The 25721-nt window shown below is 51.2% G+C and overlaps 1 protein-coding gene across 5 annotated transcripts in view; it reads right to left on the reverse strand.

The window, feature by feature from the left end:
* The window catches only part of LOC135285585 (opioid-binding protein/cell adhesion molecule homolog), a 293621-nt gene that overhangs the window by 102124 nt on the left and 165776 nt on the right, over positions 1–25721 (reverse strand). For 2 of the 5 annotated variants that reach the window (XM_064398002.1, XM_064398001.1), the window contains exon 2: positions 4050–4134. In XM_064398002.1, coding sequence (XP_064254072.1) covers positions 4050–4134 — 85 coding nt within the window. Of the gene's footprint in view, positions 1–4049; positions 5052–25721 lie in introns of those variants that run through there. The other 3 variants (XM_064398003.1, XM_064398000.1, XM_064397998.1) reach the window with 3 other exon arrangements.

Below are 25721 nucleotides of genomic sequence, written 5' to 3' on the forward strand. Positions count from 1 at the left end.
AGAAGAATCAAAGCAGCATTGTCAGAAATAATTAAAACCATAATTGTGAAAATAAATGGAAGAACAGCATCTGATGATGTTTTATTCGGGCTTTTTATTTTTAATTGGGATTGTTCTCACACTTGCTAATTGACAGAATACAGCCAGGCACAGAGTCTTGGATGTGAATAAGCAAAGCTAGCCTGACTTCTTGGTCTCCTCCATGGACAGACAGTAGGAGAGGCCACGGGTTCACCAGAAGCAGACAAGCCCAGGGGATTTTACTTGAAAATTTGCCCTTATATACAGAGAAAAAGCAGCTCTGTATTATTTAGTTTGGAAAAAAAGCCTAGTTATACCTGCCTTAGCATCACCCATTCCTCTAATCATCACTGATAAACCACTGCTGTTGGGTCATTTTACAGATGGGGAAACTGAGGCTGAGAGGGGCATCCTCAAGTCCTGGTGTCCTTGTAGTGACAGCCATGGAAAAAACTCAGCAGAGCCCATCTCCCAGCTAATCCCTCCAATCTCTAAAACGCACTCTCTCCCTTAAAAAAACCAACAATATTTCTTAAATACAGATAAAACTATAAAGCCTTGAAATTTTGAGCAGCTGGTGGTTTATGTCTTTATGAACTGTACTGACGGCTGCTGTAAAGGTCGGTTTGCTGGCGGCACAGCGGGACGATCCCATTTCCATCCCCATTTTAACACCGTGGGAATATTTGCCACAGCTCTCCCTTTAGCTCATGGAGATGCTTCCACCACTGATACAGCTGGGATAAAACCCAACCAAAGTCTCCAGGCAGGAATAGCCCATGGGGTTTGGCCAGCCATGACCTGCCAGCGATGCCCCCACAGCAGCCCTGGGACGTGCATCCAACGAGCAGCTTGTGGAGAAAGCCAAGACTCAATGGCATTCTTCCCAAAAGAAGGAACTTATTCCTTGTTTCCACATCAAATCCCAGCTGGGAGATTAAAAAGTGACCATCTATGACACCCCTCGTGGTTCCTGGTGTGCTCCTTGCTCTGTTTCATGTCCCTGCCATCTGTTTCAGTTACTCCTGCCATCTCAACACCTGAGTTTTGTGTTCCTAAGTCAGGGAAGAGGCAGTTTGGTTTTATTCTCAACAGTACACAGAGAATTTCCATACTGCCTTTAGTTCCCAGGAGAGGAAAGGTGCCTGAGTATTATGGGAATTGTTTGCTCTTGCAATAAAAAGGAGTGAATTACCAACAATTTCTGCTTAAAATGGAAATTATTTGTTGCTGATCTAAGATGACCTGCAAGTTGCCTGTAGATGGAGCCTGAGTTTCTGCAAGGATAATGCTGAGCCTCCCTTGGAAAAAGGGTGGAGAGCTGGAAATGGAAGCGCCCAAAATCCAATACAGGAAACCCACAGCAGCCTGAAAAGCCTCCAGGCTTCCTCCACCACTTTCACACAGGGCTGCTCGCTCTCCCAGCTCCTTTCTGCAATGCAAGGGGTGGTTAAAGGGCTGATCTTGGAAAGCAAAGAGCTTCCACCAACCCTGCAGGAGCCAGGGAGATTTGCAGGCTCAGCCCATCTCACAGCCAGGATGAGGGAGAGGACCTGGCCATCCAGACCCAGCAGGACTGGGGCTAATTCTGCAAGAGCTACACACTGGAATTACAGCTCTCAGTTTTGCAAAGCCCATCTCCTTGGATTGAGCCCCAAGAAAAGTGCCATTTGCAGGGAGGACAGCAGGGGACACCACCACCTCCTCCTGTGGGTGCACAGGAGAAAACACCATTTAGCAATAACACCACTCACTGGGAAAGACTTCCCACGGCACTTTTCCCTGCCTGGCTCTTCACAGGAAATCACAGCCTGCAAATAAACATCAGCCCCATCCTCAAGATGCTCCACCTTTGTCCTCCTGCCTTCAACCCCCCACTGATGCCCCCTCTTTGGCTTGCTGTGTGCAATTCCCTGCCCATCTCCAGATCCCAAGGGAAGATGGAAAACTACTTGCCACCCAGAGGCTGCACAGGGGCAGCAGCAGGAAACAAGTAGAGGAGGGAAGAGAAAGACCACTGGGAAACAGCAGTGTAAGAAAAGATGGAGCAGACTGGGAGCAAATGGGAGCTGGAGGCAGAAAGCTGCCTGCAGCAGGGGAAAGCTGAACTTGAGGAGGAGAAGGGAGGGTGTAAGAGCATGGAAAAGATGCACTGGAGAACCTGGGCAGGAGCAGATGCCAAGGGGGGAAAGGGATAAAACCAGGTGCTTTTGGGGCAGGGGCTTCCTCTAAGTGTCAGCACTTGGGGGATGCAGAGTTTCTTAAGGGAAGGCTAAAATCTCCCACCCAGGGCTGCTTCACAAACATCCCCTCCTGCAAACAGCGCAGAAAAGGGGACAGAAGACTAGAAATTAAAAAAAAAAAAAAAAAAAAAAAAAAAAAAAAAGGAGATCCAAGTCAGCCCTCTGCTGGCAGCAGGCTCGGCTGGACTTGCAGGGGCTCCCCAGGGAGCAGGGAGCAGGCACAAGCACCCATCCTGCTCTGACCAGCATCACCCCCGAGAGCCCCAAAGCCCACACTTCACTACAGAGACAACTTCCAGCAGCGAGGAAAAGAGCAGCAGGGCCAAAGGCACCTCTCTGGGGAACTCTCCTTCTTCAAACTGCCTTGCTCGCACAGCTCAGGTTAATCATCATTGCAGCTCAATTAGGAAGAACACAAGGAGACAGCCCTCTGCTCTCCAGCTGTGCCACAGCCCCCAGGAACACGGGGTGATGACAAGAATGTCCCAGGGTACAGGAAAAGGGACAGCATCCCAAAGTCTGGCAGTGAACGTGGTGGGAAGAGGGCAGACAGGCAACCAACACCTCCCTCTGCAGCATGGAACCCACAGAGCCCCAGCCAGAGCCTGATTCCCAAAACCACCAAACACTTCTCCCTAAAAAGCCCACCTCAGGCACGGAAACCTGCCCGGCCACCCAGGTGAGCACAGCAGCCTCTGCTCAAAGCAGCGCCAGCTCCTCAGCCCTGCGCCGGCTCTGCTGCTCACCGAGAGCGTGACAGGCTCTGCTTGTGCCATCCCCGTGCCTGGCTTTGGGAAGAGCAGCTGCTCTCTGCTGCAGAGACCCTGTTCCTCCGGGTCTGAGCGAGGGAGCAGCCAGCCTCGGGTGAGGGGCACACGTAAAGCAGACAAACTCCTCCGGGCTCTCTTGCTCCACGCTCACGTCCCACCATCCCCGAGCTGCTTCCCCAAGTCCCACAGCGCCTGGATTAACCAGCTCGGGTCCTCCCGGGGCTGCCTGAAGCACGCACAGCACGACCCAAAGCCCCACTGCCCTCCAAAAAAAGGCTGGGCTGCTCTCTGCTCCTCTGGCCGCGATGCCTGTGGAGAGCTGCTGTGCTACCTGGGCAATGCACCGCGTACACCTGTAACTCGTTCAGGGAATGAAAGGGATGCTCGGCTGGGCTGTGCGGCACAGGAGTGACCCATCTGCATATCAGCAGCCTGTGCTTCTCCTACAGCAAACAACGTAAGGGAAAGCATCCATCAGAATTCATAAGATGCACCCCTGGAGTAAAAGATTGATTTGATATTAACAGATTCGTGCAGAGACTATAAAGCGATCGAGGAAAACACTGACACCTCGGAGGCATCGCAGCCCTGGAAAGCCGCTGGCAGCGCAGGCTGGCCCCGGCGCCAGGAGCACGGACCCCGCTCCCTTCCCACGCAGGCACAACTTTGGGCTTTTCAGGCAGCACTAACTCACTGTCTGCCACCTAAAGCCCTGTGTCGTCTCCACGTCTGGCACCCGCAGCCCCCCCAGGAGGTTGCCAGCCCCGCGCTGCAGCCCGAGAAGCACCGGCGCATCCGTCCCTCCAAACCCGCTGGCACGGGGTGACCCCACCACGACGGGGACACGCTGCCACCCGGAGTGTCCCCTGCCGCGATGGGGACGAGCCCCTGGGACACGTGCAAAGTCTCCTGCTGGTCCCAGGACCCTCCGGCAGCCCCGCCGGGCACAGAGCATCCCCCAAAAGCATCAAGCAGGACCCCCCGACCCCCCGAGCCCCCGTCCAGCCGCTCCTACCTGAGCGTGGCGCTCTCCCCTTGCCGCACTGTCACGTTGTCCATGGCTTTGGGGAAGGTGGCATCTCCGCTGCGCACGGGCACTCCTGCGGGCACAAGGAAGAGCAGCCTGAGACAGAGGACGACCAGGCACCTCCAGGGCAGGGCCAAGCACCCACCGACCCCCATCCTGGGCAGCGGGGACTTTTCCAACAGGCAAAAAACACACCCGACAAGGCGAAAAGGGGGAAGGGGTGGGTGGAGAGGAGGGATGGGGGGGAGCAAAACCACCGGGGCGAGCGCTGCGGAGCTCCACGGAGATCAGGAGAGCCCCCGGCAAGGCTGGCTGCGAGCGCTGAGCCTGCCGAGCGGCATCGGAGGGAGTCCCGCTGTCCTCGGGCGAGGGAGGAGGACGGGAGGGCCGGGGGGAGGAGGAGGAAGAGGAGGAGGAGAAGGTGCGGAGCACGAGATGAAGGTCACAGATGTGCGGCTGCTGGAGACGCTACTTTCAGCTGCAGCTGGGCAGGCGCTGCGGAGATCTGGCATCAAAAGTTTATAACCCACGGAGGAAACGTGAGTGTCTGTGAAAGGAAGGGGAGGGCGGCATCGGCACCGAGGGGGACACAGCGGGCCGGGGCTGGGCTGTTCTCCGGCTCTTGAGCTTTTGTTTAAATCACAGAGAGAAAGGAGAATTTAAAAAAAATATACAAAAAAAAAAATAAAAAGCCCAATAAAGCTCCCCAAAATCCCGGTTCTGTCGCAAGATCGAAACTTCCCCGCGGAGCTGCAGGCGATGTCCCCGATGCTCCTCGGCTGTGTCCAGAGGGTCTCGCAGCCCCCGCGGGGCCGGTGGCTGCTCGGGCTGCGGCTCAGGCGCTCAGCGGGGCGGGGGAGACGCGGGGGGGCGGCGGCGACAGCAGCACCCCGGCCCCGGCCGGCAGCATCCCCGGGGTTGTCATGGCAGCGGCTCCAGCGCTGCCCGGCGCCTCGGCTCCCGCACGGCCCGAGCCCCGCACACGGGCGGGCGGCAGCGGGGCGGGATGCGCAGGAGGACACGCACATTAACCCCCGCCGCGCCGCGCTCCCGCACAGCGACCACCAGCCGAGGGACCCCCCAGCCCTTCGCCCGCTTCAGCCCCGCTGCAGAGAGGGCTTTTCTCGCACCACGCACCCCCAGCTTGCCCTCGAGAGCAGCAGGTTGCCCAAACTGTCGCCCACCGCAGCATCTTTCCCTGCCTCCACCTGTTGATGCATACCCCCGGGGGGATTGGCTCCAGTTCTCTCTGCCTGTGAGAAAGAGGGTCCTGTCCCCACGTCCTTGCCCCATGGGATGGTGTAAGACAGCTCCAAAGCTCCTGTCTTTCCTGTCCCTGCTCCCTGACACTGAGATCCTTGAATTAGGAAGCCCAAGGGCTTTCCACCCTGCTGCTCGCAACAGAGCTTCAACAAGAAATTTCAACAAATTTCTTCCTTTGGAGACACCCACAGACCACCATTTATCTCCTCAAAGAGCAGCTGAAGACACCAAGACCTTGGTGACCATCCAGACACATCTGTGTGTGCCCACAGAAGAAAACTAACCCCGTGCTGCCAGTGCTCCTCACACAGCTCCTCAGCCCAAGCCAGGCTGGACCTTGGCTGGGTGCCTTCCTCCAAAGCACATCTGCCTCCTCTGCTGATGTATCCCAGGGAACCTGTCCCTCCCAGGGGCTGGAGGAGGAAAATAACCACCAACAAGGGAGTTTTAGCTAATTCAGGACACCAACCTCATCCAGAGATCCAAACACTGTTAGAGCTGATAAAGGGGCTTAGCAAGGGGTTTTCAGTGATCCCAAGCCCAATTTTCAGCAGAGCAGGTTCTTTGTACGTGGCAGTGGGACTCAGTGACCCTAAAGAGCCACTAGCCACGGGCTGGCACTGCAGAGATGTGTGTTGGCACCCAGCACCAGAGGGATGCTCACTGCAGCTGGATAAATAGGGCAGCCTGGGAGCCCAGGGAAGCACGGAGAAAAGCAGGGCTGAGTTTTCCATCAGAAAGCTCTTCAGCTGCTGAAAAGTTGCCTTAACCCCAAATGTGCAGGTTGGCTGCTTCCATGTCAGGGATTCTTTGTGGGGGGAAGATGGGAGAGAAAGGACACTCCACTCCTTCCTGAGCTGCTCCACTCTGGCACGGAGGAGCTGTGTCTGCTGGAAGGGAGGGAGCAGCAGGAGCCAGCACAAACCCATGGCAGCCCCAGCAGTGAAACCACGGGTGCTGCTGAGCCTCACCCAGCAGCAGGATTAGCTTCAGGGGACAAGGATGCTGCACGAGCTCTGCTGGGTAAAATGGTGTTTACCCCTTGGGATAGAAGCTGCAGACGTAGAGTGCGTGTAGCACAAAGCCTGCCAGAGCCAGAGCAGTCCAGGAGAGGGAAGATTTATAGGGGAAAAAAGCCTGTCTGCCTCACAGAGAGACTCTGAGGAGGCTGGAGAGCCATGGATCCATGAACGGATGCAAAGACAGGGGATAAATGGACAGGCAGAGAACTGAACTGGCTGCTACAGACAGGTAAGGGGATATGGGGCATCAGGGAGGGGAGAGAGAGGGCTGGGAAATGAATGTGATCCATAATTATGTAGCTGGGTAGGGACCCAACAGCCTGGAATGGCTGTGCAGGAGACTGCAGGAGACATGGCTCAACCATGCTCATCCCAGGGGCCACTGTGGGCACCCAGGGAACCAGAGCAGCCTCTCCTGGTTTGGCATTCTGGGCCACCCCATCACAAATATGTGCCAGTCCCACTGCTGGGGTTAACAGTACCTCCCCAGTGACTGCACTGCCATCAAATGAAGGGAGCGAGATGGGATGTGGGAGAGAAAAGGGCAAGGGGAAAAAAATTTGAAATCCAGGAGGCTGCAAAATTTGCATGAAGCACAAAGTCAGCAGACACAGAGGCAGAGGCACTTTTGCCCCGAGACAGTTGCAGACCTGAGGTTGTACAGGGTGGCTTCAGTTCAGGTCCGTGGCTAAAAATACGCCTGGCTGAGAGGGACTCAAGGCTGGCACAGGCCCTGGGGGCACCAGGCATATGGCAGTGGCGGATCCTGCTCCTCACGGTGACGTTAACAAGCCCTGACCTTCTCTCATCATCCCAGAGGCTCAGGAAGAAACTGAGCCGGCAAGGACGAGTCCCTGCACCTCCCCGGCTGTCGCCTCCCAGCCCATTGTCAATCTCAGCTTTTATTAGTGGTGCAGTTTAGCCTCCCTCTCCCTCCGAGATTTCTCCCTCGTTGCTCTAATCAGGAGCTTGCAAATGTCAGGAGTACAGGCCTGGAAGTAATTAGTGAGGGACCAGAGCCCGGGGGCCGTGAGGCAGCTCAGCCACAGCGCTGCTCCAGCGTCACACTGGGAAGCAGCCTGCAGCCACTGGGACCTACGGATGGCCACGCTGGGTTTCCTTCCCCAGCCTCATTCCTGCTCCCGGATTATTTCCCTTTTCTCCACGAAGCTCAGGGCACACTGAAATGCTCACGGTGCAGCAGGGAGTGAGTCCAGCTCCTTGGGATCAGTGTAGTGAGGGAGGGAGGGACTGCAGTACCACTGGGACACTGCACACTTGGCCAGCAAGTGCCACCTCCTCCTTTGGGCACTGCCTTTCCCAAAAAAAGATCCAAGGACCATTTCTCACTCCTTTTAAACCTGCCTGGGTAGGGGAATGCTAGGAAACAGCTGTACCACAGAGATGTGCTTCACCCTAGGACTGCAGCTTTTCCCTCAGTGGGCACAACAAACCATGTGCTTGTCACAGTCCTCAGCAGGCAAAGAAAACTAAATCTTAAGGCACAGATAATGAGAAAGAATTTTTTTTCTATTTTTTCCCTTTCTCTGAGATGAACTTTGATGTCTCTCAGCTGTTCAGCCTTGTTCAAAACAGAAGGGGTTAATGCTGCACCCAGGAAAGCAAAAGCCCGGCAGAGCTGTAGGGAAGAGCAGTCCTTGGAGGCCTTGTGCTTGTTTAATCAAAGAGTAATCTTTGCTCCCAGGGATTCGCCCTCCAGCACCAGTGGAAGTGGAAGTTCTCCAGATCTCCCTCTGGAAACCCCAGACAAGATTTTCAACAACAACAGCTCCTCTCTGGTCCCCAGCTGGCAGACAGCCACGGGCACTTTTTTCACAAAACTGGGCTCTTTTAAGGCTCCTTCCTGGGGCATGGGGAATTTCTAACCCTGAGCATCTCGGCCACCCTACCTGGCCAAGACATATGTGCCACCTCCATGGTGAACATGGAGCTGTGTCTCAGTACCCTGCACCATCCAGATGGTGTCTGGGCTCGGGGCTATAAGATTTTTAACTAATTTCTTTCCACACTATTATCCCCTCCTCCCTCTCCTCCCACCTCCTCTTTCTCTCCCTCCTTCTCTCCATCTGTCTCTACCCCTTTTCTTCTCCACCTTTCTCTTGCACACTTGCAGCTGCTAATTTTTCCCCGGCATATTTGGCAATCCATCCCGACACCTCTTCCCCCACACCCCACAGCCCCGCTTTGTGCTTTTCCCATTTGCTGCCGAATATTCTCATTTCTTCACCCAAAAGAGACGGCACGAGCACAGGCAGGAGGAATACACACCCTGCACATGCAGGGAAAATCACATCTCACTCTCCTGGGACAAAACTGAGCACCCACCAGTTTGTGGGAGGGGGTACAAAGCAAAGCATCACCCCTTTCCCAGGTGGAATTCCTTGGGAATGGGATTCACAGCTGCACTGACCACTGCCAGCACTGCCACACACACCTCCCCCTCTCTCACCTCGGCCTCTTCCCAGCAGAATTTATTTATCCCACTTAATTTTTCCAGTTGTTTTATCTTCATACTAAATCAGGCTCCGTCTGCAAACGGAACTTTTATTTTCCGTGCTGTTACATTTAATGCGTTTTATCGCATGAATTCAGCAAAAGGAAAAAAAAATTAAACAACCTGCTGAGGTAATTGTGGGAAAAAAATGTGACTTGTTCTTCACATTGATCGTGGTGCTTGAGCTCCAAGGGCAGGAAATCCAGACTGGAGGCTCAAGCTCCTCACTTACAACTGGCTCAGGGCTGGTTTAGCAGTCAGTGCCCAGGTAGACCCTCCAACACCATCCTCATGCCCTAAATTCACACACAAATCCTTCCCTCTTCCACAAAATCCCCCCAGGGCCACACAAACCCAGCCTGGAGTCAAGATTACAGCGTGGGAAGGCAGGTCGTGGTTGAGCAGGACCCACAGCAATCCCTGGGGATTTTAATGGGATTACTCTACACTTAATGCTCAGCTACAATCCCCGGCTGAACCCCGGCATATGGCACGTTTAAAGAGTGTGTAAACCTGACAAATGAAATCCAAAACGGAGGCAGCTCTACAGACACCCACCTGGAGCAGTTAAAGCAGCCTCCTTCTTACACCAAATATTAAAGGAATAAAAAACACCAGCTCTGAGAACACCCAGTGCTGCTCAAGCAAAGCTCGGAGGTGCTGGGGCACCCAGGGACAGCAGAAGCACCACAACATCATCCTAAAAGCTTGAAAAACATGGATTTAATTTTCCTGGAGCATTTCTGACAACCATCCAGCATGGTTTAGGGATTTTTTATTTTTTTTTTTTCCTAAGGAAAGCAAAATGTTAAGATTTTCTCTGCAATGCCAAGAATTTTTTTGTTGCCATTTCTGATGGTATTTAGTACATTTGGGCAAATTTTCAACTCCTGTGTGGTCGCTTTCCCTGAAAACCCCACTTTAGAGGGAAGGGATGGGGGGGAGCATTACAGACATGTGACATTTTGCTTCATTGCCAAAACATTTCCATATCAAAGCAGCTAAAGTTCAAGTTGCTTCACCAAGGACATTGTCTTGGAAAAAAAAACAAAACCAAACCAAACAGCACAACAAAAACCCCATCACAGTGCACAGTCTCTGCCAAAGAGATGCTTCCAAGAGCCCTGTCCCAAATTTCCCACATCCCTGGGAAGCAGACAGTGACAGGACAAGGGGGAATGACTTTGACCTGACAGAGGGCAGGTTTAAATTGGATATTAGGAAGGGTGAGATACATTGGATATTAGGATGTGAGGGTGAGAGGCACTGGTCATTGCCAGAGAAGATGTGGGTGCCCCATAAGGGACCTCATAAAATATCCAGTCCCACCCCTGCCACGGGCAGGGACATCTTCCCCTATCCCAGAGTGCCCCAAACCTGGCCTTGGACACCTCCAGGGATGGGGCAGCCACAGCTTCTTGGGGCAGTCTGTGTTTAACAGCTTTTCCCATCATTAGTACCTAATGATCTCTCCCTGGGACAAGGTGTGGAGGCACAATCACATTCCCAAATTAGTCCAGGAGTAGGAGAAACACCAGAAAAGGGGCTCTGGAGCACAGATGCTGAGCCTGAGCATGAAATATGCATTTGAACCCTACCAGCCATTATAGGCTGGAAGTGGAAAGCAGGATCTGGAATCCACCCCTGCATCTACCACGGTCCCACCCTGGCCATGGATACACAGGGAGGGTGTTGGAACCCTCAACTTCCCTCACGTGCCAAGTGGAGCAGGAATGCTTCTCCCCTCTCCTGGGAACATTACAAGGCTCATTTCATAGATGCTCACAAAGTGAGCTCTGTGCTGAACTAATAAAAGAACAAATAAATAGATATCACATCGCCCTGTTTATCCTGTTTCTAAACATGAAGCCATCGCGTAGCCTCGGGGCTTATTTACAAAATACAGAGATGCAGGAATGATCAGAGAGCTGCTGTGCCACCTACACTCCGTGCTGGAAGAGGGAAACACCACGCCCTGGGCTGTCCTGGGAGGCTCCAAACGGCATCCCCAGCACAGGTAAGAGAAAGGAAAATCCTGTCTTCCCATCCTCCTCGGTGTGTGCTGCTCTTTTTCACACCTGGATGGCACCAGAACCTCTCTGCTCATGGAGCTGGCTGGGCTGGCACCACCAGCTCCTGTGGCTGGGGGCAGCAGGACCAGGTGTCCCTCCAGCAATTCCATCCTCATGTGATGCACAGCTGAGGGACAGCACACCCCGGAGCCCTGCTCAGACTCAGGGTTTGTCTGCCCAAACCAAACCTTTTATATCAGCAGAGCAGCCAAACCAGCAAGGTTTCAAGATAAAGAGAAAAACATGCCTGACTGATGATTCCATAGAGATAAACGGGGCCTTGAAAACTTGTATTCTCCTGAAGGAATGGCTTGTGCCCTGCAGCCCTGAAGTGCAGCACTTGTGTTCCTCTGCCCACCATGCACCCTCACCCCCTCCAACATGGTCCTCTCAGCTTGGGCAAGACAATCCCAGGTATCCCCAGGGCTCTCACCACCACCCAGGGCAGCCCTGCCCTGCCACTTATATTTAATGCTGCCCAGAGAAGCTGTGGCTGCCCCATTCCTGAGGTGCTCCAGGCTAGGTTGGACAGGGTTTGGAGCATCCTGGGATAGTGGAAGTGGGACTGTATTATCTTCCAACCCAAACCACTCTGGGATTTTCACCTCTATACACACACCTGCTCTCCCAAACCAACAAACACAAACCAGCCTCCAGAACCTCTCACTGCTGGGGCAGCCCCTGGGAGCTCTCAGCTGCTGCCTGTGCTGCTGCTGAAGGGGCAGAGCAGGAGGGCTGGGAGCTGCAGGGAGCTGGGTGGGATCTCTGCAGAACTGGGGAGCAAATTGCCCTGCTCCCACTCCTCACCCTGCACACTCCCCTTGTCTCCAGGCGCTGCTGGGCAGGTTTGGCAGTCGTGTTATGCAGGTAGAGGTCTGAACACTTGTTCTCAGCCTGTCTGAACTACCCGGGCTGCTCATGCCGCAGGTCCCAGGAGAAATAAAAATTCTCAGTATTTTCAGTCTTCCCCTCTGTGGCCGGTGCAGGGGATGTTTTTTCAACTTTGAAATTCCTACTTCTAAGGGCTGAAGTGAGGGGGAGAAAACCATTAGGTGAGGGAAGGCTCTTGGTTTCTGCAGGCTTTGGAAAACTTCCCTGGGAGTTTGATGGGAGCTGTGGGCAAATGCTGGTGCAGGTCTCTACTCTCAGAGGCAGCAGAGATGCTCCCTGCATGTCTCACTGCTGATTTATTCCCAGTGGTATCAGGCACAATGAGATAAATATGCAAGTGGCACAGCCGGGGTGTGGATGGGAACATCTCCATCTTCCTAGGTCAGCTTTAATTCATCTGTTTCAGTCAGCCTGGCCTCAGCCATTCACTTCTGACTCCAACCCAATTCTCTTCAAAGCCCAGCTCTGCCTGGATGCTGGGATTAAAATCTAGGTTTGCAGCAAACAAAACTAAGAGTGTTTTATGAAGAAGAATAACCTTGGGGGAGGGTTTGACTGCGGTTTCAAAGGCTGAGCAAGGTTTCTGTGCACAGCTCTGACTGAGTTCTGCTTGCTGTCAGCAATCCCTGCTATCTCCAGGCTGCTGACAACCCGACAATCCCCGATACCGCAGGAAGGAAACAACCTGCAAGCTGCAAACCACTATCCCATTTTGCAGAGAGAATGACAAGGTAGAAAAAGACAAAGGAACCCAAATACCTCTGGGGAAATAAGAGAGCTGCCCACAGCTATCCTGGAAGCCCCAGGTCCCTCCAAAGCATTGCTCCCCATGGACACATGGCTTAGAGCAGCCTAGGGTGTCACCAGGAGCTGCTGCTCCACAAACAAACAACCCTGAGGCTCCTTCTTCCTTAAAACCCCTTTAACCCCACCAATTCAAACAAGGACACAGTGCTTCAAAACCACGACTGTTCCCAAAACAGTAGGCACTGGGTCCAAATTGATCTTCCCAAGATGGTGCAGGACACCAGGGTGAGCCTGCCCTGGGCTGTTCACACCCAAGGAAGAGCATGGGAGAGCAGGATGAACCAGAGAGATCCATTCCTGCATCTCCTCTGGCTCCTCGTTATTAAAGCTGGCGTTTGTCATGTTAAGCAGCTGCTCTAACATAAAGCAAAACTGTCAAGAAAAATACGAGTGTTGCAGATGGGAGGCATTTTCTTCCTAACTGCTTCATTTTTATTTATTTGTGATTTTAGGTTTTCTTTTTTTTCCTTCCCATCTCCTTCACCCTTTACAACTACCCCTGCTATTGCAGCTGGCTCTGTGAGCCACCATCCTGATAAGCAGCCGCTCGCTCGCTTCTTCTGGTCCTCGCAGGCTCTTCTATTCATTGTTGTTTCTCTGTCGCTACAAATTGGCACTTCTAAAGAGATTTCCAGGCCAAGTATTAACCCCCTCCGGAGCCCAGGCACATAAACACACACGTTATTTGTCAAACGAGAGGAAGGCAGTCGAGCTGCAGGGAAATTTAAGTGACTTGTCTGAAAGAGCAGCGAGGAGCAAAGGCAGAGAAGCTGACAGACGTTTCTTACTGCCAGGACCTGCTCTCTTCCTTGCAGCCCTGTCTGCAGCCAAACCCTTGAAATCCTCCTTCTGCCCCATAAATCAGCAAACTCAGCTTCCTTTCTGAACTAGAAACAGGACCCAGGAGTCCTGACATCACACAGCACAAAATCAGGTTTCCTCTCATTGCAAATTCTGGTCGAAACTCCTTTTAGAAAAAAGTTTTATAGAGGTTTTTATTTATTGTCAACTCCTGGATGATAAAATGAGGCCGCTACAAGCCCTATTTATTTCCCACCCTCGCAGGAAACGGAGGGGCTGAGATGTGAAACAAATCCAGGGCTCCAGCACTGACCCTGGGCTCGTGCTGGTTCACAGAGCGCTGGGTGATTATTTTATAATAGCTGATAGCATCTGTGATTTAATGCAGCTGTTAGAAATTAGCAAGGACTCCATCGAAAGCGTCCCAGTCACTCACGATAACAGGCTAATAAATCATTCCCCCAGTGCTCTGTGGCATTTATGGTTCTATTTTAGAGATGCAAAGTATAGATCCGGCTGCTCTTCTGGATTTATTTTTATTTATACTTTTAATAATGCAATTAAATAAATAAATTTAGGATGTTGTGACTCTGTTGCCAAAAATGGCACCGATGAGAACTTCCCCTGCATGACTTCCCTTCGTTATTTTCTCCCCACTAGCCAATTAAAGGGAAAACAAATGGCTCCAAAGCTGCTCCAAGATATTGTTTCCAGTGCACAGGGTGAAAAATCTCACACCATGGAAATCCAGGGAAGGCAAGAAGGGAGATGGGGGAGGAGAAGGAAAAGCTGGGCTGGCTGTCATTCTCCTCTCCATCCAGATTTCCTCCTATCACGCCTCAATCCTGAGCATCTAGAGGCCACATTTCATGGATACCTACAGGAATGCACTCAGTCTTCAATCAGCCAGCAAACCCAGCTTTCTTAATTCCTTCTGGGGTGATACTGTGGAGCATTTCTTATGCTCCTAAGCAAGCAGAAAGGCAGAAGATTCCCTGTATCTGCCTACTGTATTCTGGGTGTTTAAAAACCTTCCCTGGAATGGGATGCCTGACCCCAGAGCAGGAGGAGCTGTCCTGAGGCCACCTGGCCAGCCTGGCTCTGCACTGAGCCACTTCACAGCGGAGCACACCCTGCCCTGGCTGCATCCTTCCAATCAAACCCAAAGGGATTGCATTTGCTGCTGGGGATGGTGTGTTTGGTTCTGCCATCCTGCTCCCCAGGGAATGGCCAAGGCAGGTGGGAGCACCCCGACACAGAAGGAGCTCATTGCTCTGAGGTGAGCCCCAAATCCATCCTTCTCCCTTTGTTTTCATCCTGCAACAACAAACTTTGGGACACTCTCATGTCCCAAATGGCTCCATAAACTTCACAAAGGATGCACCAAGGAGCAAAGCAGCCATCACTCTGCTCGCCATCCTCTGGGATCCTCCTGCCTCTGCCTTTAACACTCATTTTTCCACCTGCCAGAAACCAACACATACCAGCCTTCAAATGTCTCACTGATGGGGCTGGAGCAGAGCAGAGCCAAGTGGGGTCTGTAGAATTGGGAATTCAGATTCAGAATTGGGAGAAAAACCCTGCCATTCCCAAGGCTTGCATGCCAGGAGAGGTCATGATGCATCTCTCCTGCTCTTCCCCCCCAAAATGAACTCCCTGAATGCAGCAGTCTCAGAATCCAACACACCACCCGTGGACAGCTGCAGGGTCACAGCTCCTTTCAAAGGGCTTCACTGACAGGGTTCACCAGGCTGGCTTTGCTCAGCCACGTTAGACAGAGAGAGAAAACCTTGGGAGCTGAACTGGGATTGGAAGTGCCTTCACTGACTCCCAAGAGAGGCACATGTGGGCTCACATTTTGAGCTTCTGTGGAGGTTTTTTTCTTCCACTCCCTAAAACGAGCCTTGTTGTGTATTCCATCACGCAGCCAGCGAGCCTGACAAACACACAGACATCCTTGGTGCTTTTCAAGGTCAGCTTCACCCCTGGGAGGTTTCCATCACTTGGAGACCTGATCCATCCTGAGTCCTGCGTGGAGAACCTTGACCCAAGGTGGGGAGCAATCACCCAGTGCCTCTCCTCAACGTTACTGACCTCCTTCCTCCCATGCCTTAAATCCCACCAAAATATTAAAATAAGACTGTTCTTTCTCCTTCATCTGAGAGTATTTTCCGTTAATAAGGAGAAGGAAGCAATTTATTTCTCAGTCACGCACTAAACTCTGGTGTTAGCAAGTTTAGAGTAAGCCAACACCCAATAAAGTCTGCACAGACTTCACTGGAGCTGAAGCAGATCTCTGTTGGGTCCATTTAAAATGCTCTAAGCATTTCCATCATATCCTTACTTTTAAGTAGAGTTACAGTCAGAAAAATTACTCTGCATACATGACCCCAGAGGTTTCATATTTCTTCTCCTGCGGTGACAGTTCCCAACCAGATCTGCTTAATTTACAAGTTGGGAGATAGGGTTGCTTTCCCCCCTCCTTAAAACTGCCAGCCCTGCAAATTCCTCTGGAATGGAAATAATTGCCTCCCCTCACCAGCTCTGCCATTGGAGTGCAGGATATACAGCCCTGGGCATGGCTCCCGAGTGGATGGGACAGGGAATCCCATCCCAGTCCCCATCCTGGCTCTTGCTGACCATAAGCAGCCCAGAAACTCAGAGAACATGAGGATCCCCAGCACTAAGATGCTGATGATGGAGATCTTCGGGGCTGCAGAAAACCTCCATGCCTGGCTGTGAGGTCTCTTTTTAATTATAGAAACTGATTTTTTTGCAATTACCGTTTAATATAATGCAATCTCTCATTAAAGCAAAGGGTTCAACTGCTCTGATCTTTTCCCATTTAATAAAGACAGCAGAAGAAGGCTCTGGGAATTGGCACCACCCACCAGACTGGCATCTCCAGCTCGGGAGCGCCGGCGCAATCGGGTCAGCCAGGAGAGCTGTTCCTGGCGAATTCCCAGCTCCCTGCAGAGTCAAAACAAGCAGAGCTGCTCCCCAGTGCTCCGAGCAGGGAGATCAGAGGTGTTCTGAGGAGGAAAGGGCAGGGAGCACACAGCCCGGGAGCACCATGGGGCTCTGAGCTCCTTCTCTTTGCTTTCCCTGTAAGTTTTTTCGGGTTTGCACATCTCCCATGGACGGAGGAGCCACAAGTCCATCAGCCCATCTGGGATTTTTCCTGCCCTTCCTGACAGCCTGCTGCCATCCCCAGAGTTCAGCAACATCCTCAGTCTGATGCTGAAGCACCCCAGGTGTCCCTCCTGGCCCATGAAGTGTTTTGATCCTGCAAAACCCCATTAATGCCTTTCTAAAAGAGTCAAACCCAGACAGGCATTCCCATGGGTCCAGCCAGGGCATATCGCACACCAGCATCCAAAGGAGAAGTCTTGTTACCTTATTCAGAAAACATTTGGTACAATTAGTCCCTTCTTTACCCCAAATCCTCCTTTAGCATGCAGGAAAATGAAGCAGCCTTGATCTCCACAGAAAGAAGGGGGTTTCAGAAAGCACTTGTAGCAAGACTTTAGCAATAAAAATTCTAATTAAATTTTTACATGTTTAAATACATTTGTCATGTATTTTTATTAATAGCATTCTGTGCTGTCTCTAATTTGATAATCTCCTCACCCTGTGCAAATAACCTCCTCCAAATCCTGAGGCACATCTGGCACACCAGCAGCACAGGAGCTGAAAAACATTCCTGAGGGTACACAGCACAGGCGGGGCAGAGATCCATGGTCTTCTGCTGGGATCAACACGAATGGGAATGGGAAACACCACAGAGGGAGCAATCTGGAAATGGGTACCCATAGCCACGTTGCACCAACTCCATGGCAAGGGGAGATGTGAGGATGCTTTTCCTGCTAGGAACAGTACACAGCAGGTGGAGAAGCAAGAGGACAACAGGAATCAGAGGCAGCTCTCAGAAAACATCCTGGTTTTAAGAACATTGGCACGTTAAAGACAAACAACTCAATTTTCCAAAGCCTTGAAGATCTTGTGAGCTTCAGCTCTTCTCCCTAATATGGAAGATAAAAGTGGGAAACAAGGGATAACCCCAAATATGCCTCAGAATCACAGGATCATCACAGAAGGGTTTGGGTTGGTAGAGGCCTCAAAGCCCATCTTGTTCCAACCCTTGCCATGGGCAGGGATACCTTCCACTATCCCAGGTTGTCCAAACCCCATCCAACCTGGCCTTGAACACTTCCAGGGATGGAGCAGCCACAGCTTCTCCGGGAAATACCAGGGCCTCAATGCCTTCACAGGGAAGAATTCCTTCCCAATATCCCATCTATCCCTGCCCTTTGTCAGGTTGAAGCCCTCGCCCTTGTCACATCAGCAGTTCTCAGAAAACATCCTATTTTCAAGACCATCAGCCCACTAAAGGCAACTCCCTCAACTTTTCAAAGCCTTAAGGATTTGCTGAGCTTCAGCTCCTCTTCCTAATGTGGAAGATAAATGTGGGAAATGAGAAATTACCCCAAATACGCCTCAATTGGTTCTGACTTCAATGATTCCATCTTTAGAGGGGGCAAAAAGCCAGCAGACTGATTCCAGCTGCTTGTTGATTCCTGCCTGGAGCAGCCTGGTATTTAGTAGCTGGGCAGAGCTCTTCTGCAGTTATGTATTTATTTTATGAATATTATTATTATTATTTTTAACCGTGGAATCATTTTATTAATATTAATAAACCCGCAGAAAGTGCTAATTTCCTCCATCATTCTCCTAATTACCTCTATTGAATTGTGAGGATCATCTGCATGAATAATGATTCCCTGCGCATTTGCTTCACTGTTCAGCAAAGGAATCGGCAAGAGCTGGATCCTGCACCCGCAGATGGCAGGGAAGGAGCTTTGGAACCACCACCAGATGCCTCCTTCAGTAACTCATTACGTCTCCTCAGCTTCAAAATCCTGGCTGGGCCACCAGAGTCATTCTGCATGAACACAAGGGGTGGGACAGGTCTGCTAAGGGGAGGTGACCCTCCCGTGGTTCTTCTCAGGGGACAAGGGCTCTCTCTGCTCCTCTGGAGCTCCAACACCTTCCCAAGTCCTTTCAGACAAGATCACATGGACAGCCCATGACTCTTTGTCTGACCCTCCTGGCCACTCCAGAGCCAACAGCAGTTTTGCCGTGATTCTGGGTGAGGCAGGGCCTCAGCCTGGGTTTTGGTGTCAAGAGCAAGGAGCCAGCACAGCATCACTGAGGAATAGCTGTGACTGCCGCATCCCTGGAAGTGTTCAAGGCCAGGATGGACAGGCTTGGAGCAACCTGGTCTAGCGGAAGGTGTCCCTGCCCATCTCAGGGGTGGAATGGGATGTTTTTTACAGAAACACTGAATCACAGAACGAACTAGGTTGGAAAAGACCTTTGAGAACATCAAGTCCAACCTATGACCCAACACCACCTTATCAATTTTAAGGTCCCTTCCAACCCAAACCATCTTGGAATTCCATTGTATCTCCCTTAGTCACACTCAGGAACTGGAACCAGGAGGTCCCAGATCAGGTGGAGGAGGAGATGCCAGTGACAACTCTTTCCAAAGCAGGAATGCATGACAGTCTTCCCAGGAAAGACTGAGAACAGAAAAGACTTCCATTTATTTCTTTTCTTGTTGCTGATGCCAAGATGCTTTCCCTTTCCAAGTCATCTATAAGCTCCTGAAACCACAGCATGGGAATGTTTCCCAGTTCCAGAAACACCCCAAGTGCTGGTGTTCAGCATGAAACCAAGGAAGATGCATCAGTGTCACCTCCAGGCTCCTCCACAGAGTCCCTGCTGTGCTGGCCTTGCAAGATGAGCTGCAAGAAAAGGGACACAAGCACATCTCTGTGGCTTGTGCCACCAGCCCAGCCTGGCAGTGACAGCTGCACAACCCCCTCGGGCTTGCTGGGGGACCATAAGTCTTTAAAATATGTATGATGCTCTTGGATGGGCTCCATTCCCTGCAGCTCCCCCACACCAGCAGGCCTGCGGGACGTGCAGGGACGCCAGCACATGGCACTGTGACACTGCATCTGTGACACTGCATCCCCACCATGGACCCTGGGCAGGACCTGGCATCCTCTGCCACCACTGCTGCCTGCTGCAGGACATCTGGCTAGGGAGAGAATTCCGAGCACGAAGGAGAGCTCCATAACCATTGCTGCTTTTTTTTTTCATGGAAAAGCAGCTCTGACCTGCTGCTTGCAGAGGGAAAAGCTGGGATATTTCTGAGTCCCCCAGCCTGTTTCACTCACTGTGAGCACACTCAGCTTCTGTGACACCCTTCAACCACGTCCCCACACTGCAAGATGGCCACAGGCTGCCTTTCTGCCTCCACAAAGTTCCCTTTGGAAAAGGAATAGGACATACATCCGTGTTTTCCTGGTGGGGAGAGGGAGGGTAGGTTAGTAAGGCTCTCATTTCACAAGAGAGGCTGCCCGGATCGTATTTGTATTCATTTTCATGAAATCCCCATAAAAGTCACTAATAGAACACAATCTGCTAATTAAATTTCACGCAGGAAGGCATTTTCACCTTAGATTAGCAATGTCCTTGCACATTTTTTGCTACTAATGTACTAATAACATCTTATTTATCTTATAAATGAATTCCGTTAGACTTATCATTAAACTTGAGATATTAACGTGCTCAAATGAACTCAACGTGAAAGGGGGGATGTGATAATTCCAAAGGGATGGAAAACACAAATCCATTTTCCTTCTCTTTTGCAGCTGGGAAAGAAAGGCAGCGGGCTGGCAGCTCTGGGGAGCAATGTCCTGACTTTGATTGCTGCAGAGGTGTGAGGGAGGGCAGGGAGCTCTCCACAGATCCTGCTGCCAGGGATGTTCTATCCAAGCAAAGGACACACCCAGAGCTTCTGCATCCCCAGGTTCTCTTTGTGGGAAGGTCCATATTGAGTGGTTTGACAGCACAGGAGAGGACTGAGGTGCATCTCTACCCACCAGACCATACCTACAGACCTCCAATCCAGCTTCCACTTCCCAAGGAATCTTGCCACAGATGTCCCATCTGGGTGTGCAGACAGGCACCTGCTTCCCAGCCCAGGGCTTGGCTTTAAAATATTTGTGGAAAGCAGGAAGGAGGTGGGGGAGAGGCGTTCTTGATCATGAATCTTGGCAGGATACAGCTGCTTCCCCACGGCTGGCTGGAAGATGGATAACGGGGAGGAGGCCAAGCTGCAGTGTTTAAATCCAGATCTGCTTCCTGAGAATCCTCCCCTTCCAGAACTGGATTTTTTGGGTACACATCCTCCAAGCTCCCTTGCACTGAGGGACCACATCCCTGTCCTGCTGAACCCCACATAAGGGTGCAGTGCCAACCACCAACACCTCAGCTGTGCCTCAAGGAAGAGGATACCTTTTTTTATCCAGCTTTTCATTCTGCCAAGGCTTTTCATCCCAAATCAAGGTTTAGTCTTTATGCAGATGGGGTCAAATCCCGCCCCGGCTGAGCCAAACAAGAGCAGTGATGGATTCCTCCCCTTCGTACACGGCTCTACAGTGTTTAATAACCAACTTCGCTGAAGAAAACAACATCCAACCTGCGATATTCTGACAGCAGCATTTTCTCCCGCTTTCTGAAGATCCGCGATTTTCCCACTTGTAATTGGATGAGGCAACATTGACATCCAGTGGCCGATGAGATTAATCGCAGCGAAGCCGGAGTGAATTCCCGGGGGATGGAGCGAGCACTCGGCAAGGGCTGGCAGCGCTGCCTGAGCTGCAACAGGCAGAGAACAGCGGCATCCCACTGCTGCATGCTCCTGCCAGGGCCACCACCACACAAACCAGCCGGAGAGGCATTCCAAACTGTTATTCCCAAATCTTCCTCCACGTTGGAGGGGATTGTGGGTCCAGCAGCGGTTGCTCCAGATGGAGGTGTGTGAATTTGTGCTGGTGATCCCCTAATTCTGTGTCCCAGTCTTGTGAGAAGCACAATCACTGCGGGGTGCAACCCAGAGCTGCCTTCCTTTACTTCACAGAATCATTTTTCCCGGAATCATTCATGTTGGAAAAGTCCTCTAAGACAGCCAAGCCCAACCATTAACACTCATTTTTCCCAGTGGCTCACCAGCACCTGCTATGACATTCCACGGAGGTGGGGACACATCTTGCTACACACAGATCCATCCTGCCAGTGGGCAGCCTCTCCCCAAGCATTTACACCTTTTCTACTCCCACATGGAGGCAAAACCTCCCAGCTGAGCATCAGCCATGCCAAGGAACCTCTCTGCTGCCTCAGGTTCAACCTGAATTTACCTCTCTGCCCACAGCACAGAGCTCTGCCCGTCACACACCCACCAGCTCTTGCTGTGTTTTACCTCCACAGCACCGTGGCACAGGGCTGAGACAGTCCTGGAATGGTTTGGGCTGGAAAGGACTTCAAATCATCCACTTCAACCCCCTGCCATGGACAGGGACGCCTTCTACTATCCCAAGGCACTCCAAGCCCTGTCCAACCTGGCCTTGGACAATTCCAGAAGCAGTCACCACTTCTCTGGGCAACCTGTGCCAGGGCCTCACCTCATTGTAAAGATTTTCTTCCCAATCTAAAACTGACCTCTGTCACCTTAAAGCCATTCCCCCTTGTCCTGTCACTCCATGTCCTTGTGAATTTTATGGATACCCATTACTATAGATAATTTGATGACTTCTCATTCTCAAAATGCATTCCAGATGCAAGCTACAGCTGGACACCTGTGAGGTTTGGGGGAATTCCTGTGTTCCTCATTTACAGACAACAAAACTGAGGCCCCAGGAAGGAAGGAAGACTGTGATGGATGGGGCAAGGCTGTAAATCCCTGGCCAAAGCCTGAATCCAGGCCGTTTTGCCAAGCACAGAACCATTTGCATGCCTGTGGGGGCTGTTAGATGCTGCTCCCTCCCCAGACAGCTGTAAAAAACTGGAAAGACTCCCCCTCCTCAAATCTGTTTTAAAGGTTCTCCAGTTTCTGTGGGGCTTTAATTTTATTTTAAAAAATACTAGGGCAGATTACATGCTACACAATTAAATATTGATTGGGAATTCTCCCCAAGTAGGTTTCCCCCTCCATCTCTCTGCCTCCACGGAGAGACGTCAAGTTCTGTTTCCTAAGCTGTCCCCATCCAGTGATTATGTTCATTAGGACACCAGTGTTGTGGTTAAAAGTACTTTCTTTGCTGCTGTACGTTTAATTAGACAACTCTTTCCCAGAAATTATTTATAGCCAAGCTTGGGAGCTATAGTTAGTCCGAATGTAAATAAGATTCAAAAGGGAAATCCCAGGGCACCCCTGTGGCTGGTGAGCCGCTCGCTTCAATCCATTAGCACTGGTCCCAGCGCCCCTGCTTAGCACAGCCTTCCAGGGCTTTATGGCTGCAAGTTGTGCTATTTAACAAAATAATAAAGCAAACCAGCCCAGGCACAGGTTTCCAATCCAGCTTCTGATGGACAAAGAATATTTTCCCTCCTGTCAGCACGGGGAGCTAGGAAACTCCCCAACTTGCAGAAGGAACAGGATGTGGAGGGTAGCAAAAAGCCTTTACCTCAGTGGGGAAAAGCTCAAATTAATTAGAGCAATATAGAACTTTGCAAACCCCTGAGAACACCTGAGCAGGGTTCTGGGTTTGTTTGGAAAGACTGGGTTTGGAAATGTGCTGAGGTAGGAAGGACCCAGACTGAGCCCAGTGTCTTAACACCCTTAGGAGCACATCCATGACACATCACAGTACTGCCATTCCTGCAGGAAAAGCGAGGACTGCTCTGATCCTCACCAAAACGACCACAGAATTATGGTTCAGAGTCACAGAATCATTAAGGTTGGAAAAGACATGCAAGATCATCAAGTCTGACCTTAAGTTGGAAGGGATATTTCAAGGTATTCTAGTCCATCTCCCAAGCAGATCAGCTCACAGACACACCCACCCCGTCCAGGTGGGATGTTCCTCCCAGTTCCAGTCCTCCTCCTGAGCCCCTTTGGAAGCAGCATGGTCAGACAACCAAATATCACAGAATTCAAGAATGGTTTGGTTGGAAGTGACCTTAAAGCTCATCCCACCCCCTGTCACGGGCAGGGACACTTTCCACTATCCCAGATTATTCCAAGCCACATCCAACCTGGCCTGGAACACTTCCAGGGATGGGGCAGCCACAGCTTTTGTGGACAATGGCTCTGCTTTCAACCCAAATTTAGTACTGAGCTGGACAACACAGCCATCCCACCATCTCACAAGAGCTTGTTTGGGAATATTTGCCAACCTTCACATTCACCATGCATTAGCAGGGCAATCCAGCTGGGATCCTGTGCCTCCTGCCTCACAAATGCACTCATCACTTGATGGCTGATTCACAGGGTTAATCTCGCATTTTCACACCTTTGTCTCTCCTCCTGGCATTTGAGGGAGAGGAAAACCGCACTCAAGTGGTGTTATGTAGCACAACAGCACTCAGCTGCTCAGAAATCGCTGCTCCAGGCAGGGAGCAGCAGCGAGGCCACTCACGTGGAGCAGCCGATAACGCAGGAAAAACGGTAAATCTCTAAAAAACCCCAAACAACGAGCAGCACGCTGGAGATCTCTGCACCAGGCATGGCATCCGCTGGCTGCATCCACACACCACACGTGGCTCTGCTGGGACCAGGAGGAGATGCAAAATTAAACGCCAAAATCTCAGCTGTCACTTCTGATTTCGGCTGCCGCCACGCCGAGCTCCCTGGCGCTGCAAAGCCGCCTGCACGAGGTGTCCCAGGCCCGGTGGTGACAGTGCCAGCAAGTGCCACCAGCACTGCCAAGCCCGGGCAGGAGCCATCACCATTCTGGAGAGTAACACCGTGGGGAGGTCTATTATTTTAAACGTATAATTGATTCTAATTCATCACTTATCGCACAGTGACAGATTTTTATATAGTTTATTATCTCAGTCGCAGCACGAGGGCCCGGGGAGGCTGGTTCCTATTGTTCAGCGGTTCCTGCTGCTGCTTCATCTCTAGCTGCTCCTGTTATCTGTCTGATTAAGTTAGGGAGTCTGGTATCTCGGGGTCCCCAGGTAACTGTCAGCACTCATCTCTTCCCCTGGCAGGATCTCAGCAGCCTTTGTGCCCCTCTCCTCCTTGACCCAGCTGTCACGCGCTCAACGCATGGTTTGGGGACCAGAGGTGGCTGTCACCCCCCTGCTCCCAACATCCAAACAGCCAGGTGCCACAGCATTGAGCCCTTTGGACCACGCAGAAAGGAACCTGCACCCTGTTGTCTCCATCCCATCCCTCACTCCTGGCACCTCCGCTGGGAAATCCGAAAGTGGCAAAAAGCGAAAGAGCCCAAAGCCAGCTGGTTCAGCACAGGGATGCACAAATGCCTCTCTGCTTCCCAGCCCCTTCCCAAACCAATTCAGCCCTGATCCACAGGGCTGGACACTGCTATAGACTGAGAGTCCCACTCCTTTTCCTCCTCTTCCCCCCCAGTTCTTCCCCTCTCACCACAGATAGGGGATCACAGCTAAAATGGGTCGATTTGCAGAATTTCCATTTCACAAGGTGCTTTCAACTCCTCCACGCTTTGTTTTCGCTTGGATTTGGAATGAAAAACCCAAAAACACTTTCTTCCGATGAGCTCAGCAACTCCAAAACTGCCAGAAACCAGAATTTTCCTTTGACGCTTTAAGGAGCCACTTTGCAATTTCACTATTTCGTTTCAGCATTTTAGATTATTTTGAATTATTTCTACAACATTTCCCAATGCTAAATGCAACGCTGAGCATCACACAGCACAGCTACGAGGGTGTCATTATGTGACATAACATAATGATTGAAACATTTGATCCTATTTTAAAATCATTAAGGGCTGCTGCTTTTCCATTCTGATTGAAACATCTTGGGGTTGTGGGGTTTTTTTTTCTAGATCAAAGCGTGTCTTGTTCAAAATGTAAGGAAACAGTTTGACATTGTTAAAAAATGGCGTCAAAACCAGTTTTTACAACACAAACAGCAGAGACTTTCATCTCCGTGTCAAACTACTTCATTACAACAACAAACACGAGGCACTTTTATCTAAAACTGGATGTTTTTGCTGACTTTAAGTAGCAGCTGCCCTTAATTATTTTAAAAAGAAAAGGAAACACTGCAAGAATTAATCTGCTTTGGTGAGGGTGATGTCTCGTAGAAATTTATGAATAATAAGAGGAAACCCTCTTAAAACAGTCGCATTCAAGAAAAACTTTAAAACAATGGAATTCTTCAGGATTTTTCTGCTGAGGAGAGTGGTGTGTGGGGGGTCTGTGCTCTGTGAGCCTTTTATCAGCCGTC

The sequence above is a fragment of the Passer domesticus genome, chromosome 23 (genome assembly GCF_036417665.1).
Source record: "Passer domesticus isolate bPasDom1 chromosome 23, bPasDom1.hap1, whole genome shotgun sequence".
NCBI lineage: Eukaryota > Metazoa > Chordata > Aves > Passeriformes > Passeridae > Passer > Passer domesticus.